Below are 15090 nucleotides of genomic sequence, written 5' to 3'. Positions count from 1 at the left end.
TGTTATATCAAAGTCATGGTTTCAAATCATGGTATCGATGGATTGGCATAAAGCCAAAGTGGTACCAGTAATTGAAACGCAAAGCTATAATCAAATACCTACAAAATTGGTAAGTTTAGCTTCTGCAGTTGGAAAAATACTAGAGAGTTTCATAAAGAACCACATAGAAGTGTTTTTGCTGGAAGATAATATAAGTGATAGCATAGATTCAAGAAAGATCAAAGTTGTCAAACAAAGTTACTCTCTGTTTTGAGGAAGGAAGTAATCGGCAGTGGAGTAACAGTTGATACTTGTACATTGAAAAATCATTTATAGCTGTACCACACAGACGGATGGGAAGTTATTGTCCATAGCAAAGGTTCCCAACCTTTTTTAGATCAGAGCCCACTTTTTCAAGGAATGATTCAATAGCGCCCCTTTGGATGAACTATACTATACTATACTACATATTGAAAAACAAGGACAGATTTTTTTTAATTATTTTATTAATAGATAAAAACAATATTGGTGTATTACTCAAAATATAATTTAAAAAATAATATATATATATATATATATATATGTAACAGGCACCCTGCCAGCTGCTCAGTCCGTCTCACAGCAGAGGAGTCCACAGGTTTGACTCCAGGTGGCAGTGAGCGGTACTGAACGTGTTACCCCATGGCATGTGGAGGAGGTATCCGCAGTGCCACCTCACCTCCACTCTGAACGCAGCCTCAAAGTTTGGTGAGCAGGCAAATTTATATTTGAGGCACCACAGTTCATAGACAATTGGCAGTACCCTAATGCTCAACGTCATGGAAGTGGCCCCGGGGGGTCCCTAAGTTTAATCTCCACATAAGGAAAGGATTCCTCACAATCCTTTTGAGGTCTATGAAAATGTGGAATTTTCAGGAAGTATTTGTAGCAGGTTCTATAAATTGCCTTAAGAACAAACGGAATGCTTTCTTGGGGCACAGAATATAACCAGCTATTAAAGTTTTAAAGAAAAGTCTTTTTCCCTGTTGGAGCAAATTAAACCATGCTTTATAAGGGTTTTTTTTGCATCCCTCTGGATCAATTGTGCATATATGGTTCTATCTGGGATATGCTGGTTTGTAGTATGTTTATTTTCCTAGTGGTTGAGCTTGATGGACATACAACCTAACTATCCAACTGTGTATTCTTAAAGGCAAAGTCAAAAAATAGAGGTACAGAAAAGAATGTGTTGACCAAATCAACCACAGAGAAACAAGCAGCAATTTTGGAAATCTGATCCGACAGAGTTTGGGGGTTTGGTACAACTGCTGTGTCAGCCTTTACTATTTTATTCTTCATGCCTTTAAATAATGTACTATTGGTAACACTTGGACATTTTCCATTCATGGAAAATTGGGCCGTTTAGCCACTCCTCAGTGAACTGCTGACCAAATTGATTTCCCAATGGATCATTTTTCACTTTGGGGATGATTTCCCCCAACATAGCTTTTCCATATGCAGTTCCCAGCAAATCCTCTATATATCTTCCAATAATCCTTCCAATATTCTTTAAGCATTTTTCATATGGTGTTAATCTTTCACACATGTCAGTGGGGATCAGGTAGTGGGTGTGTTAGTGCTAGCTGCTTTGTTTAGTCCATGGCTAATGTCACTACACAATATTAGCGTTTTTTTTTAATATAGCTCACTTCTTTTATCCTTAATCGATACATTCTTCATTGCTTTCATCCAGCCAGTTGTTCCCTGGTCATCTACCAAACTCTGTGTGGAGAATAGTGAATTCAGGACTCTTACTCTAATTAAACCAAAGATTTGCATGTGTTCATAAGTATTAGACTTTTTTGATTAAAGCTGCGTACACACTTGCAATTTTTGTCGTTGGAAAGGATCTTTCACGATCCTTTCCAACGACAAGGGACTGCACAATGCAATGTACATACAGCACCGTTCATGCTCTATGGAGAGGGGAGGGGGAGAGCGACGGAGCGGCACCCTGCTGCGCGCTCTCCCCCTTCCCTTTCATTAGGATCGGTTGTCGTCCATCGTCCGTGGATCCGGCAGGACGGTCGTTCGGACGATGGATGACACCGACTGTACACACGGCAGATTTTCGGCCGATGCCGATTATCGGGCGATAAAAATCTGCCGTGTGTACGTAGCTTAAGTTAGCTCATATTGCTGCATCTAACCTAATTCAGTGATTCATCAGATCAAATAGTGTAACTTAGCAATAAATAGCATGAGATGACCCCTGGTAGGCAAAACAATAGGCTTAATTGCTGGCTGGGGTGTGTTCTATATACAGTTACTCGGATACTCATCCAGTGGTCATCTGTCCATCCAAGTTGTAAACAAAAAATATGAAGAAACTTTGTATATTTATTTAGGAATGCAACTGCTAGATCCAAAAAGAAAACTGACACAAGACACCTCTGTATCTTACAAGTTGGTTTTCTCATTTATATCCTGAAAATATTGTCTGCTATACAGTTTACACAGTATTTGGTACATAGGTTTTCCAAATTCAAAAATGATACAAAGTAAGATGAATCAGTCAAAAAATATTTTTTCCAGCACCTTACAGGGTTTAATGTAAAATAAACTAGTTTTGTCATCTCTTTATCAAACGTTGCTCATCTGCCAAAAAATTAGCAAGACTTTTTTTCCTAAAAACAACTTGTAAAACTTTGTGTCAGTTAATAGTGAAATTAAGTTTCTATTCACACACTGGCACACACTGTGCAGTGAGATTTCTGAAGGTTAGGATTACATCCTGTCAGATTAGCCTTTTATTTGTTTTACCAAGAATTACCGAACAAAATAGAAACTAAAAAAAAAAAACACTACTTCTTTATCACAATTAGAGATTTACTTGATAAAGTGAGCCAAACCAATGAGACTGAGGAATAGGAGATCGTGACGTAGGAAATGTAAATAGACTTAGGATAGGAGAGGCATTATTATTATTATTATTATTATTATTATTAATAAACAGGATTTATATAGCGCCAACATATTACGCAGCGCTGTACATTAAATAGGGATAAAAGTGTTTTGAAACATAGGCTCATTAAGGCATTTTCTAAACTCACAATATTACACAAACCTCTTGGTATTAGTGTTGTACCTTTGCTCATTTAAATAAGACACCAAGCAGGACAGACTGATGTATGAAAAGTTTTTTATTTGGTTTATCTTCACTCACTATTCTCATGTTAGCAGTTGCATAAATAAGTGGGGCCTACCATGTCTGTCCTCCGAAGACAGGGATGCCTTGAAAGCCCCTATTTCTAGGAATTTAAATGGCCCATTAAGCAGACTCTGACCTGGAAAATCTCCTGGCCCTGATGGTTTCTTCTTAATGCACTACAAGACCGTTAATAATATTCTGGCTCTACACTATGGGGACACCTTTTATTCTCTGACATCTGGAGATTGTCTGCCTAATGACTCCCTGAAGGCTCATATTGTGGTCATCCCTAAGGACGCTTACAGTCTCACTTTTCCTCAATTTCAAGATAGATTTGCTAACACCTCATTTCTTTGGCTCACTACTACTCCAGGTCTTAAAACGGAATTTCTTACCAGATTGGGATATATATCTATATCTAGATATAGATATAGATATATATATATAGAGAGAGAGAGAGAGAGAGAATCTATGTAGTGATCTCATGGTGAAAAACTGATGCATCAAGTGTACAAAGTTTTCTTTCCGCAAAAAAGAATTATTAGGGAGAGGCACAGGCCAAGTGTTACAAGTGCAGAGCCATACCAATTTCCTTGAAACACCATTTATGGTCCTGCCCCTCAATTTCAACTATCTGCCCCCTAATTTCAACTATCTCATTCCCAGCGGATGCCATTTTATGTATATTTGGAAGTTTGCTAAGTTGAAGTACCAGAAGGTAAACCACCAACCGGTTACTAGGGACAAGGTGGCCATCACACCGATCTTCTCTAACTCAAGTCCAAAATGTATCGATTTCTTAAAGAAACATTAGCTGTTAGGGTAATATTATGATTGTAAGGGAACGTACACAGACACCAGTATATCTATAGAGTTGCTGTTCTGATTTACATAGTTACATAGTAGGTTAGGTTGAAAAAAGACATAAGTCCATCAAATTCAACCACTAGGGAAATAGTCACTGGTATTTTTACTTTAAAGCCTTTATACCCTGTTATAATATGTGCTTCTAGAAAATTATCCAGCTTTTTTTTAAAGCAATCTTTAGAACTTGCTGGAACTGCCTCCTGAAGGAGTCGATTCCACATTTTCACAGACCTTACAGTGAAGAATCCCTTCCTTCTCCGGAGCTTAAACTTCTTTTCCTCCAGACGCAAAGAGTGTCCTCATGTTCTTTGTTATGATCTCAAAGTGAATAATTGGGAAGATAGTTCTTTATATGGACCATTTATTTATAGAGGGTGATCATATCCCCCCTTTAACATCTCTTCTCAAGGGAGAATAGATTCAGTTCAGCTAATCTCTCCTCATAGCTGAGCTTCTCCATTCCTTTTATTAGTTTAGTTGCCCTTCTCTGCACTCTGTCTAATTCCACAATGACCTTTTTGAGAACTGGTGCCCAAAACTGGACTGCATATTCCAGATGTGGTCTGACCAATGCTTTGTACAGGGGCAGGTCTCCATCTCCATCTCTACAGTCTATTCCTCTTTTAATACAAGAAAGTACTTTGCTAGCTTTAGATATTATAGCTTGGCTGACATTAACTTGAGTAATGACACTACAGGAACAGCAAAAGGGAGGAAATGTGTGAATTTAATTGATTTTTTATCTATCTAAATTTAACAAGATAATTTTATGGTACAGTTTCTAGAAGCCCCAACTAGAAATGATACGCTGCTGGACCTAGTTCCTTCTAACAATGCAGAGCTTATAACAAACGTGCATATAAAAGAGAATCTGGGTAGCAGTGACCATAATATGATTTCATTTAATGTAAGCTGTAAACAGGAAGCAAAAACAGGAAAGATAAAAACATTTAATTTTAGGAGAGGAAATTTTCCATTAGTAAGGGCGTCTCTCTGTGACTTGGATTTGGAGACAATATTGTCCATAAAGAATACTGAACAGAAATGGGAATGTTTCAAGTCTGTTCTATAAAAGCACACTGAAAAATATATTCCAATGGGTAATATGTTTAGGAGGCTAAAATCAAAACCTATGTGGCTCACAGCTGATGTTAAAAAAGCCATAAGGAACAAGAAAAGGGCATTCTAAAAATAAAAAAATAAGTATCACCTTCATCATTTGAAAACTATAAAGAATATAACAAAAGATGTAAAAAGGGGATAAAATGTGCATAACTTCAAAATGAAAGATTGCAAACGAAAGTAAGTCGAACCCCCAAATTTTTTTAAAATATATTAATAGTAAAAAGATCAGATCTCAGCATGTCTTAACCCTTAAAGCATGTCGCTGGGTTGGTAACTGGGGATAAAGAAAAGGCAGATCTACACTTCTAAACACTTTTTTTTAGCTCTGTGTACACAAAGGAAAATGGCAGAGCTCAAGTCCAAATTCATAATAGCAATGTCACTGCCTTAAATGAGTCACAATGGCCCCAGAATTGATATGATTGAGAAACAGCTGGGAAAAATTAAGGTTGACAAAGCGCCAGGACCTGATGGATTACATCCACATGTCTTAAAGAGCTGAGCTCAGTTATTTCAAAGCTTTTATTTCTAATTTTTGGAGACTCTTTAGTCACTGGCAAGGCGATGGCTTCCTATCTTTAAAAAGGGAGCTAAGTCATTACAGTCAGCATGGCTTCAAGAAAGCCCAAGATGTCAAACAAATTTACTCTCTTTTTATGAGGAAGTAAACAAACAGGTAGACAGTGGAGTAACAGTTGATTTAGTGTACTTGGACATTGCTAAAGCATTTGACACTGTATCCCACAGGCGGTTAATATCCAAATTAGGGTCAATAGGTTTAGAAAAGTCAATGCTGTAAATCGTTAGAGATAGCCATTTGACTATCATTGATTTAACATACCATTATCATACAAAATTGCAATTGTCTAATATCGCTGTATAAACTATTAGAACTAATATGCTTGTCTTATTAGCAAAAAACATTTTTTTCAAGTGTACTTTCAAGTTTTTAATTTTTTTAAGTGTATTTATCTATTGGACAGTCCATAACACATAATACTGCTGTATAGCCTATCTGATCCAATATGATTGTCTTATTACTAGCCACACACAATATTAATAATAACAAAATGTCTTTTGCATACAGTTGCACTTTTGATGTCTTCGCTTCCCTGAGGAAGCCATATAGGGTCAAACGCATCGAGACACGATATTTACTTGCTTTTCCCATTCAGCTCATGTGTACCTAGGAATCAATGTCTAGTATTTATACTCTATTCCACTGAAAATCAAGTGGCAAGGTTCTATATATATATATATATATATATATATATATATATATATATATATATATATATATATATAATTGATACGTGTACTATTGTGAATTGTAACATTGTACATGCGTTATCCATACGGTTTTATACATTACTGCATTCGAAAATACCCTGTCTTTGTCCTTCTCTCATTTAAATTTTTTGGCCCTAAATAATGTATAGCCCTGATATCCAGACTATCTCCTCTAACCCCCCAGTTTATTATTTATTGTAATAAATAAGCTGTAGCATGCTTTAAATTGATAATAGGAGTAAATATATGAGCACAGTTATGACTGGTGAGAGCAGCTGGATATATTGAATAGTTTTTAGAAACCTGTTGCTACCTCTGGATGTTACCTGCCTTGTTGGTGTAATGCACGTGGGTGTGGACCCACTGTGCCACTGACTGGGTATGCTCCCGAGGGGCGTAACTAAGCCACTACCTTGTCTTCACTAGAGCCTCCGATGGTGAGGATAGGCTTGGGCCGCAGGGTAGCTGCCAGGTGCCACTCCAGAGCGATCCCCGGGTCAGTGGCAGCTGACCAGAGGGGTCAGGGTACTCGGTGCAAGCACCGAGGGGGCTTGCGTTGCCAAGAGGGAGGTGGCAAAGTCCATAAACAAGATCCGAGGTCAGGGTCAGGTGGCAATCAGGCAAAAGTCCATAAACATAATCCGAGGTCAGGGTCAGGCGGCAAATCAGGCAAAAGTCCATAAACATAATCCGAGGTCAGGGTCAGGCGCAAACAAGCAAAGTCCAAGGGTTCAGTAAACAAGGTCCGGTACACAGCAAAGCAGACAGAGGAAGCACCTTTGCACTAGGAGTCTAACCAAGCTAAAACCTTGAGATTGCTCAGTCACCTTCCTGTAGTAGGAAGTGCCTTTAAATACTAGCCATAGGCTGTAGAAACAGCGGGCGTGTATGTCTTGCCTCATAGATGAAGAGAGACACACCCACGCCAGTTCAAACATCAGTGCAAGTCTCCAGCAGGAAGAACTCTGGCATAGGACACAGGTACTGTGGTTACTCTACCTGAAAGATAGGACCCGGCACCTGTGCCTGCAAATAGAAGCAGCGGCGCCGGCACGACCCGCAGAGCTAACAGTTGGTCCCTTACCCTGTATTCTGTGCCCAGATTGGTCCCCCTTGATGTATTCAGTGGCAACATAGGGGAGAGAAGCTAAGAATAAATCTCCTGATGAACCGGACTCGGTCCCCGTGAAACGTGTAGAGAATTCTTACCATCTAGAAACCCTGCTTCATGTGTTGGGAGAATCAACCATAAACTATTTATTAATATCGCCTATGATGTTTTCTGACATAGAAACAATAAATAGCATTGTTTTGTTGTGTTTTTAAATAAAACATTTGTATAGAAATATGTTCAGTGTTATGTGTGCTGCCTTTAACCACCTGACCGTTAAGCCCGACCTTGGTTCGGGTCTATCGATTTTGCAAAAATCGATAGACCCGAACTTTTCTCACTACCTAATTTCCCATTACTTACCTGGTCCCCGCTGCGATGATCCAGCGTCGATCGAAAAAAAAAAATACTCACCTCCCCGCAGCTCCTCCGGACACGTCTTCTGTCTTCTTGCTTCAGCCGGCGAGTGCAGTGACGATTACCGGGGTTTCCATGCGTCGGTGCGGGCGGGAGGCGGGGCTGGGAAATTCAAAATTTTGTATTGAGTTCCTTTGCATTGAACTCAATACAAAAAAAGCTGTATTGAGTCCAATACAAAGAAATCCTTATATAATATATATAATTGTATAATATATATTATATAGGCTACTGTACATTACATTATACACAATTTTTTTTTTTAAACTTTTTTTTAAAGATTTTTTTTTTTAAAGGTTTTTTTTTAAAGGTTTTTTTTTTTATGTTTTTCAAAAAAAATTTTATTATTAAATTTATAAAATTTTGGACATATTTCGGCGAGTTATGCGGTAATTCGGTGAATTTGAAGTAATTATTGAGTAATTCGGTGAATTATAGCCTACAATCTAAAATAAATTTCCATGCAAAAAATTTAACACTTTTTGCATGGAAGTACAGAGTGCGGAAAGTGTGGAAAGAATTAGAACCCGGCGTTCGCGTACGCGTCCCTCGGCGATTCCTGATGACGTCCGTGCATGTGCCCGTCGATGGGGGTCATAGGGGGAAATTCAAATATTTTGTATTGGATTCAATACAAAGTTCTGTATCCAGTCCAAAACACAATATTATTAAAAAATATATTTATGTGGATTTGTCTATAGGTATGTGATGTTGAACTGTTGGACACTAGGCAGGTGTTTTAGAAAAATATATTACTATACAGTATACCGAATTATCGCATTTTTAGTATTTTTCATTTATTTATGTATTCTTGTTTAAGCTGATTTTTGTGTATTTTAATTTTATTAAAAGTATTTTTTTTTTTACATGGTTGTGTGTTTCAAACCTTTTTTATATTCATGATATCTACTAGACCCTTGTTCGGACATATTTCTGTAAGTTACAGGTCTACAATTTAAAAAAAAATTCATGAAAAACAGTGTAACGCTTTTGGTACAGAAATCTAGACATCAGTGTAACGCCCAGGTGGTTAAAGTCCATCTATGTTTTGTTTTTTTTGTATTGTGTTAGCACACACCTGATTTCTCTAGACCAGCAAACTGCCAAAACTTTTTTTTAGTTCGTCACACGTCAAACAAAAAGGTGGTGGTGGCTGTCTGTATGTGACAGGTAATCTAAAAATGAATGTGAGAAAAGAAATTGTTGGTGAAGCAAGTGATTAGGTTGAGACATTATGGCTGAAGTTGAATATGGGGATTCATAATTCACAGTTAATGGAGTCTGCTATAGGTCTCCTGGTGCTAAGGAAGAAATTGAAAATCAACTAATTGATAGATAGAGGGTCAAACAAATGTATCCTCTTTTTATGAGGAGGTAAGTAAACAGGTAAGACAGTGGAATAGCAGTTGATATAGTGTACTTGGACTTTGCAAAAGCTTTGACACAGTACCTCACAGACAGTTAACATGCAAGTTAGGGTCAAAAGATTTAAAAAAGCTAGTCTGTAAATGGATAGAGAACTGGCTTAAAGAGCACATCCAGAGAGTAGTGATTCATACTCTGAATGGTCTAAGGTTATTAGTGGTGTACCTTTAACCCTTTAACATCTTTATAAATGATATAGAGTTTGGGAATAAAAGTACCTTTTCTGTTTGCAGATGACACCAAACTATGTAATGGATTTAATTCCATACAGGTTGTCTATAATCTGCCAGCAGACCTGGATGTACTGTTTGATTGGGCAATCAAGTGGCAAATGACATTTAATATTGAGAAATGTAAAGTTTTGCACTTGGGGGCTAACAACATGCATGCTTCATACTGTCTAGGGGGAATACATTGGGGGAGGGGGGTCAAAAAATGAAAAGGTGGTGGATCATAGACTTAATAGCATGCAATACCAAGCTGCAATATCTAATGCTAGCAAAGCACATTCTTTTATTACTATTATCGCACTTGGTAATAATTAGGTAATCAAGTTCATTGGTTTAGCAGCACTTGGCTGCTTCTTACCCGCCTCCTTATCAATTCCTGTGTAAGTGGTAGAGATGTACTTAACCCCCTGAGCGATAATCCTGAGTGCGACCATGCTAAAAGCGGTAACCCTGAGCCACACTCAGGGTAGCTAAAAACAAAAAATATAAACACTTTCCTGGTCCTATCGGCATCCTCCAGTGTCCTGCCTGTCAGATCCCATCCTTGGGTCGCGTCCTCTTCCTCCCATCTTCCCCTGGCGAGTGCACTGATGTTCGCCGCGAGTTCCCATTGACGTCGGTGCATGTGTCGATTCAATACAGAATAACTATTGAATCCAATACAAAGAATTCATTTTATTATATATATAATACATATATATTATAACTGCTACTGTACAGTTATATTACAGGTTTCAGTATTTTTTATGCACCCTTGTTTTAACAGATTTTTATGTTTTTTTATTTAAATATTATTAAATTTATTAAATATTGGAAATATTTCAGTGAGTTATGCTTAAAAATTATAGGCCTACAATGTAAAATAAATTTCCATGCAAAACAATGTACCGCTTTTGGCATAAAAATACTGGCATAATTAGACCGCCAGGTTAATGTTTTATTCACTGCTTCTGCTTTTTAACTTAGTCTTTGCTAAATAAATTGCATATTGTAATATATCTTGCGTTTCTGTTCATCTTAGGTTGTGTTTACCTAATTGTAAGTTCTAATAAGGACCAGACAAGTCCTGATACCTTGGAATTGAAAGAGAACTTTTGCTTTTTCTCATGACCAAATAAAACAATGATGACTGAATAAAATATTTGCAAATTTATACACACGTAAAATGTCAAGTTGATTATAAATTTACCAGTATGGTTTAGCATGGATGCTGTTTTAAAACATTTTATATTTTATTTATGTTTATTGCTTGCATTCCATGTTTCAGAACAGGGATTGTATTCGAGATGGGCCACCAGCTGAGGGCGAGTTAGTAGAGTTAAGGTGGATTGATGGAAATATTTACAAAGGCAAATTTATTTCATTAAATGTCAACGCCATCTATCAGGTAAGCAACATTTTGTTCTTAACAATACATCTTTAGTTATGCTAGTTACATAGTTATGCTACAGTAAACCATTAACCCTTTTGAGCCTAGGTCCCTAACTGTAATTGATTATTTCTGGTGTAGACCTGTTGATTCTATGGACAAAATGTCCATAATTCAAAACATTAGTTTTGATGGATCTCTGGGGATTTTGTCTTCTAACATTGATTCAATTTCTTTATGCATTTACACAGTTGTGAACAGTGGGATAAAGTTGCAATTGTGCTCTACATGCCTGTCAAACATCAGGGTCTGTTTGGAATGTCACTGGATTGGGATCATGCTCCCAGGGGTGGGAGTACCAAAGCTTTTAGAATATTTTGGTATACAGAGGAGTTCCTGGTCAACACAATGGCTTTAAGGTGCTTAGGCACTATGCTTTCTTTACCTTTTAGTTGATTTTCAAGATGTCCCTGAAGCCAGTCTCTTAGCCAGACCTTAGTTCTCCTACGAAGCATTCCATAGTGCTTAATTCTCCCACCCGTATGCACTGTCACATAGCTTTTATCCAGGTGATCCACTTCATCATGACAAGGTACAATATCTAAAACAGACATTTTATTTAGGGTATCATTTAGCATATCTAAATATAGGGGTGTTCGTATCATTATATCAAAATCACTTCCTTGGTCATTGAATGATATACAGACAGACCTGGATGGATGCTATTTGATGGTAAAGGGGATGATTGGTTTTTGAATATATACATTTGTTAACCTATACTCACCCAACTTACAAGTATCACAAACAAAAACGGGAGTTTTTGGGCACAGAATTTTTTTAAAATAACTGAAAATATAACATTTTAAAAGATTTAAAACATAAGTAAAAAAGTAACAATATAGCTACATATAAGTAAAATGAAAGACAATTTCACATCATAGCAAGGTCTCGTATAAGTCAAATAGTATTTTTTTGATTTTTCTTCTACGCATTTCGCAGGTTTAAAACCTCTTCATGACTAAAATATTGAGATCTAATGATATACAAGAATAAACAGCGTTTCATTTACCCTTATTTTATAACATTAGTATATCCTTTCAAATAAGAATTTCTTCTATGTCACCTCTTGGACAAGGTTCACAACAACACTCTAGGGTGGGTATCTCCTCCAAACAAAAAGAGCACTGACTTGTAGCGGAACAGCAGAGTGGTATAGGCTAGCAGGTGAGGATTATCTCATATATCTTCCTGATAAATTGCCTAAGAATTATTTACAAATATTTTTTTTTAGGATATCCACATTTTAACTCTAATAATACAAGTTGTAAGGTTTAGGTGTAGTGCTTGCTCAACATTCACCCAAATATACTGGGTAATGTGAATAGTTGTGGTTGATAATAATGACAAATAATATAGTGTGTTACACATGTATGAGATCATCTTAGATTAAACATGTTCTCAGCTCATATCTAGCAACAACTGGCTCTCTAGCCTGTACAAGGTAAAATGATAATATTAAACTATATGTTGCACTAATGGAAACAATTTTCCAAGTTTCTTTAGGTTCTATTTATCCATCTTCAAACTCAGCAGATGCTGTGTAATAAAGAATAACTTCAAATACAAGTGTATACAAACTAGAGGAGTCTATCTTAATTCTTTTCTCATACCAGAAAAAGGCCAATGTTTTCAAATGATGTTATAAAGCACAACAAGTATTTCTCAAAAATTATTATCAAAAATCCTCACACAGATAACGTTTGGAGTATATCCTCCTTGTGTTGCAGCCTAAACCTGTCTGAGCTGTCGGCTTTTAAAAGCCGCACTAATAGAGTGAGCGTTTACGTGAAGATTCACGCCCCCTCTGTTTTGATACAGCATGGGGCGGAAACATGAGAACGTGTCTCCAGCTCACCCCCCCAAAAACGTGCAAAGGAGAAAAGGAAGATTCCCCGTCACTGTCGGCTGCCAGAATGGAACCGGAAGCGGGCAGAGGAAGGGGAGAAGCACAGGGGACACGGAGCGCATTGTGTCCATGGCTGGGTGATCTAAATAGATCATTCACCATTGGACAAAAGAGTGCCCCAGCGTTGGCCATCTTATTGATGGACAAAGCTGGGGCTATGCGCTCCCCATGTCCCAGAGATACAAAAAAAGAAAAATAGAAAATTACTGACAATGTATTTATAAATGGATATACAGTTTGGAGTATTGGATTAAATTTTTTAACCCAAACAGTACATTGTATCACATTGTTTCACGGAAAATACATATCAAATCAAATCTCATGACAAAATTTGGGTCAGTAATTCTAAATATAAAAAGAGAGAAAAGGAAAAAAAAAAGTTTTTTTATATTTAAATAAAATCTTGAATTAAATATTTTGGTAATTATAGAAAAGATTTATGACTAATGATTTCATTCAAGCCTGGAAATTTATTGGCTTTGAGCTGATAAATCCATCTGGACTCTTTTTGAAGTAGTTTTCTATCAAAGTCTCCTCCTCTTTCCTTTGGGGAGAGTTTTTCGAGGTCAATAAATTTCATTTTGTCACTAGTAGTAAAGCGTATGTACTTTAAAATCAAACTAAAAGTGACAGGTCGACACGCCCCTTTCCCACCCACTCCACCCATAATCCCTCCCAAGTCGTCCCACATCCAAGCCATCTCCAGGCTACCGCCATCCCCCTAAGCCCGCCTATATTCCAATCACTCTCCACCCATTTATCGTCTATTGACCAGACATGTCCTAGCATGTCCAGGGGATTTTAAAACAATTTACAATTATGTTTAATCCCTCCCATCTCCAGCCTACCGCCCTCCCCCCACCCCGCCTATATTCCAATCACTCTCCACCCATTTATCGTCTATTGACCAGACATGTCCTGGCATGTCCAACAATTTACGTTTATGTTTAATACTGTAAATAAAATAAAAGGCGTCTTATGTGTTTAAAACAAATTATCTTTATTTACGTCACCCAATGTTACATCTATTTATTATCACAGTAGGGTATGCATGTTTGATTGTAATTACAACAACGCAGACATAATTATTTCAATCGCTTTACTACATAGTCACATACAATGCGGCCATTTTTTCTAAAATCGTTTGTGAATGTTTCTTATACATTTTCAAAAGGCAGCCCTTTAGCAATGCAATGTAAGAGATAGATGCAGTAATTGCCGCAGACTGAACTAGCGGCGTCCTGTATTTGCTTGTTTTGGATATCTTATAATCTTAGAATTTTGCTATAAAAATTGCATGAATTCATCAGGAAATATTTCATTTTCAGGTGATATTCCATAATTATCAAAAAAATAGACGAATCATTCGTACATAATATAATTAAAATCCAGTGCTTTCCCCGCTGGTCTGTCGATGACTTTTGATGTTTCCCGGTAATAAATCACATGGAAATAAGCCTTTAAAGATGCGCCGGGCATGAAAGTCTGATTTAATAACGCTAGTAATTTCATAGTTATTCATTTTATTGAAAATCGTACAATACTTCTCTTCTGTTATTTATTTCAATAATATTCTCATGAATTGAATACACAATCATGTTAATAGTGTTTTGCGTAAGTTCCCTAAATCTAATTTCAGCCCGGAGATTCCCAGTTTTTATTAGAGAGAAATGTCCACCAGGCGATAAATCAAAAGCGAATAAAGTGAAGCACCTTAAAAATTAGGTTGAAACGGTCTTGCAGGTATCTGCTGTCCATCCAAATATAAGGCGGCATAATTTACATTGTAGTGGTTGAATCACATTGGATTTCTCTGGTAATTACCCGAAAATGAGTCGTTGTCCACAAATGCTAGTATTACAGTTTTTGGAATGTTTCCGAGAAAGAGGTTTTCGTGGTTCGATATGCGCGTGCCAGCAGGAGTACTATACACTTTAAGAGATGCTCGATCGACCGAGTACTTTGCGTTAGCTGTTAACAGAGCGCGACTGTGGCCTATTCTTACAGCGGGCGATACATGAACTCTTTTGACATACAGGGAGGCGTGTTGTATTTGTACTTTAAATTGGGTACCTTCAGCAGACATAAGGCAGAAAGAGTCTTTGTTTCCAGTCAGCTTTA

At 37.2% G+C, this 15090-nt stretch overlaps 1 protein-coding gene across 7 annotated transcripts in view; it reads left to right on the top strand.

Moving 5' to 3' along the window:
- The window catches only part of KDM4B (lysine demethylase 4B), a 189640-nt gene that overhangs the window by 115242 nt on the left and 59308 nt on the right, over nt 1-15090 (top strand). For 6 of the 7 annotated variants that reach the window (XR_011919846.1, XM_072404900.1, XM_072404899.1 and 3 more), the window contains one exon: nt 10902-11021. Coding sequence is in view for 5 of the 7 variants with exons in the window: in XM_072404900.1 (XP_072261001.1) it covers nt 10902-11021 (120 nt within the window). In the remaining 2 variants the exon portion in view is untranslated. Of the gene's footprint in view, nt 1-10901; nt 11022-15090 lie in introns of those variants that run through there. The other variant, XM_072404905.1, reaches the window with a different exon arrangement.

Source organism: Pyxicephalus adspersus, chromosome 3, assembly GCF_032062135.1.
Source record: "Pyxicephalus adspersus chromosome 3, UCB_Pads_2.0, whole genome shotgun sequence".
In the NCBI taxonomy this organism is placed as follows: Eukaryota; Metazoa; Chordata; class Amphibia; order Anura; family Pyxicephalidae; genus Pyxicephalus; species Pyxicephalus adspersus.
This window is presented reverse-complemented; position numbering and strand designations above follow the sequence as displayed.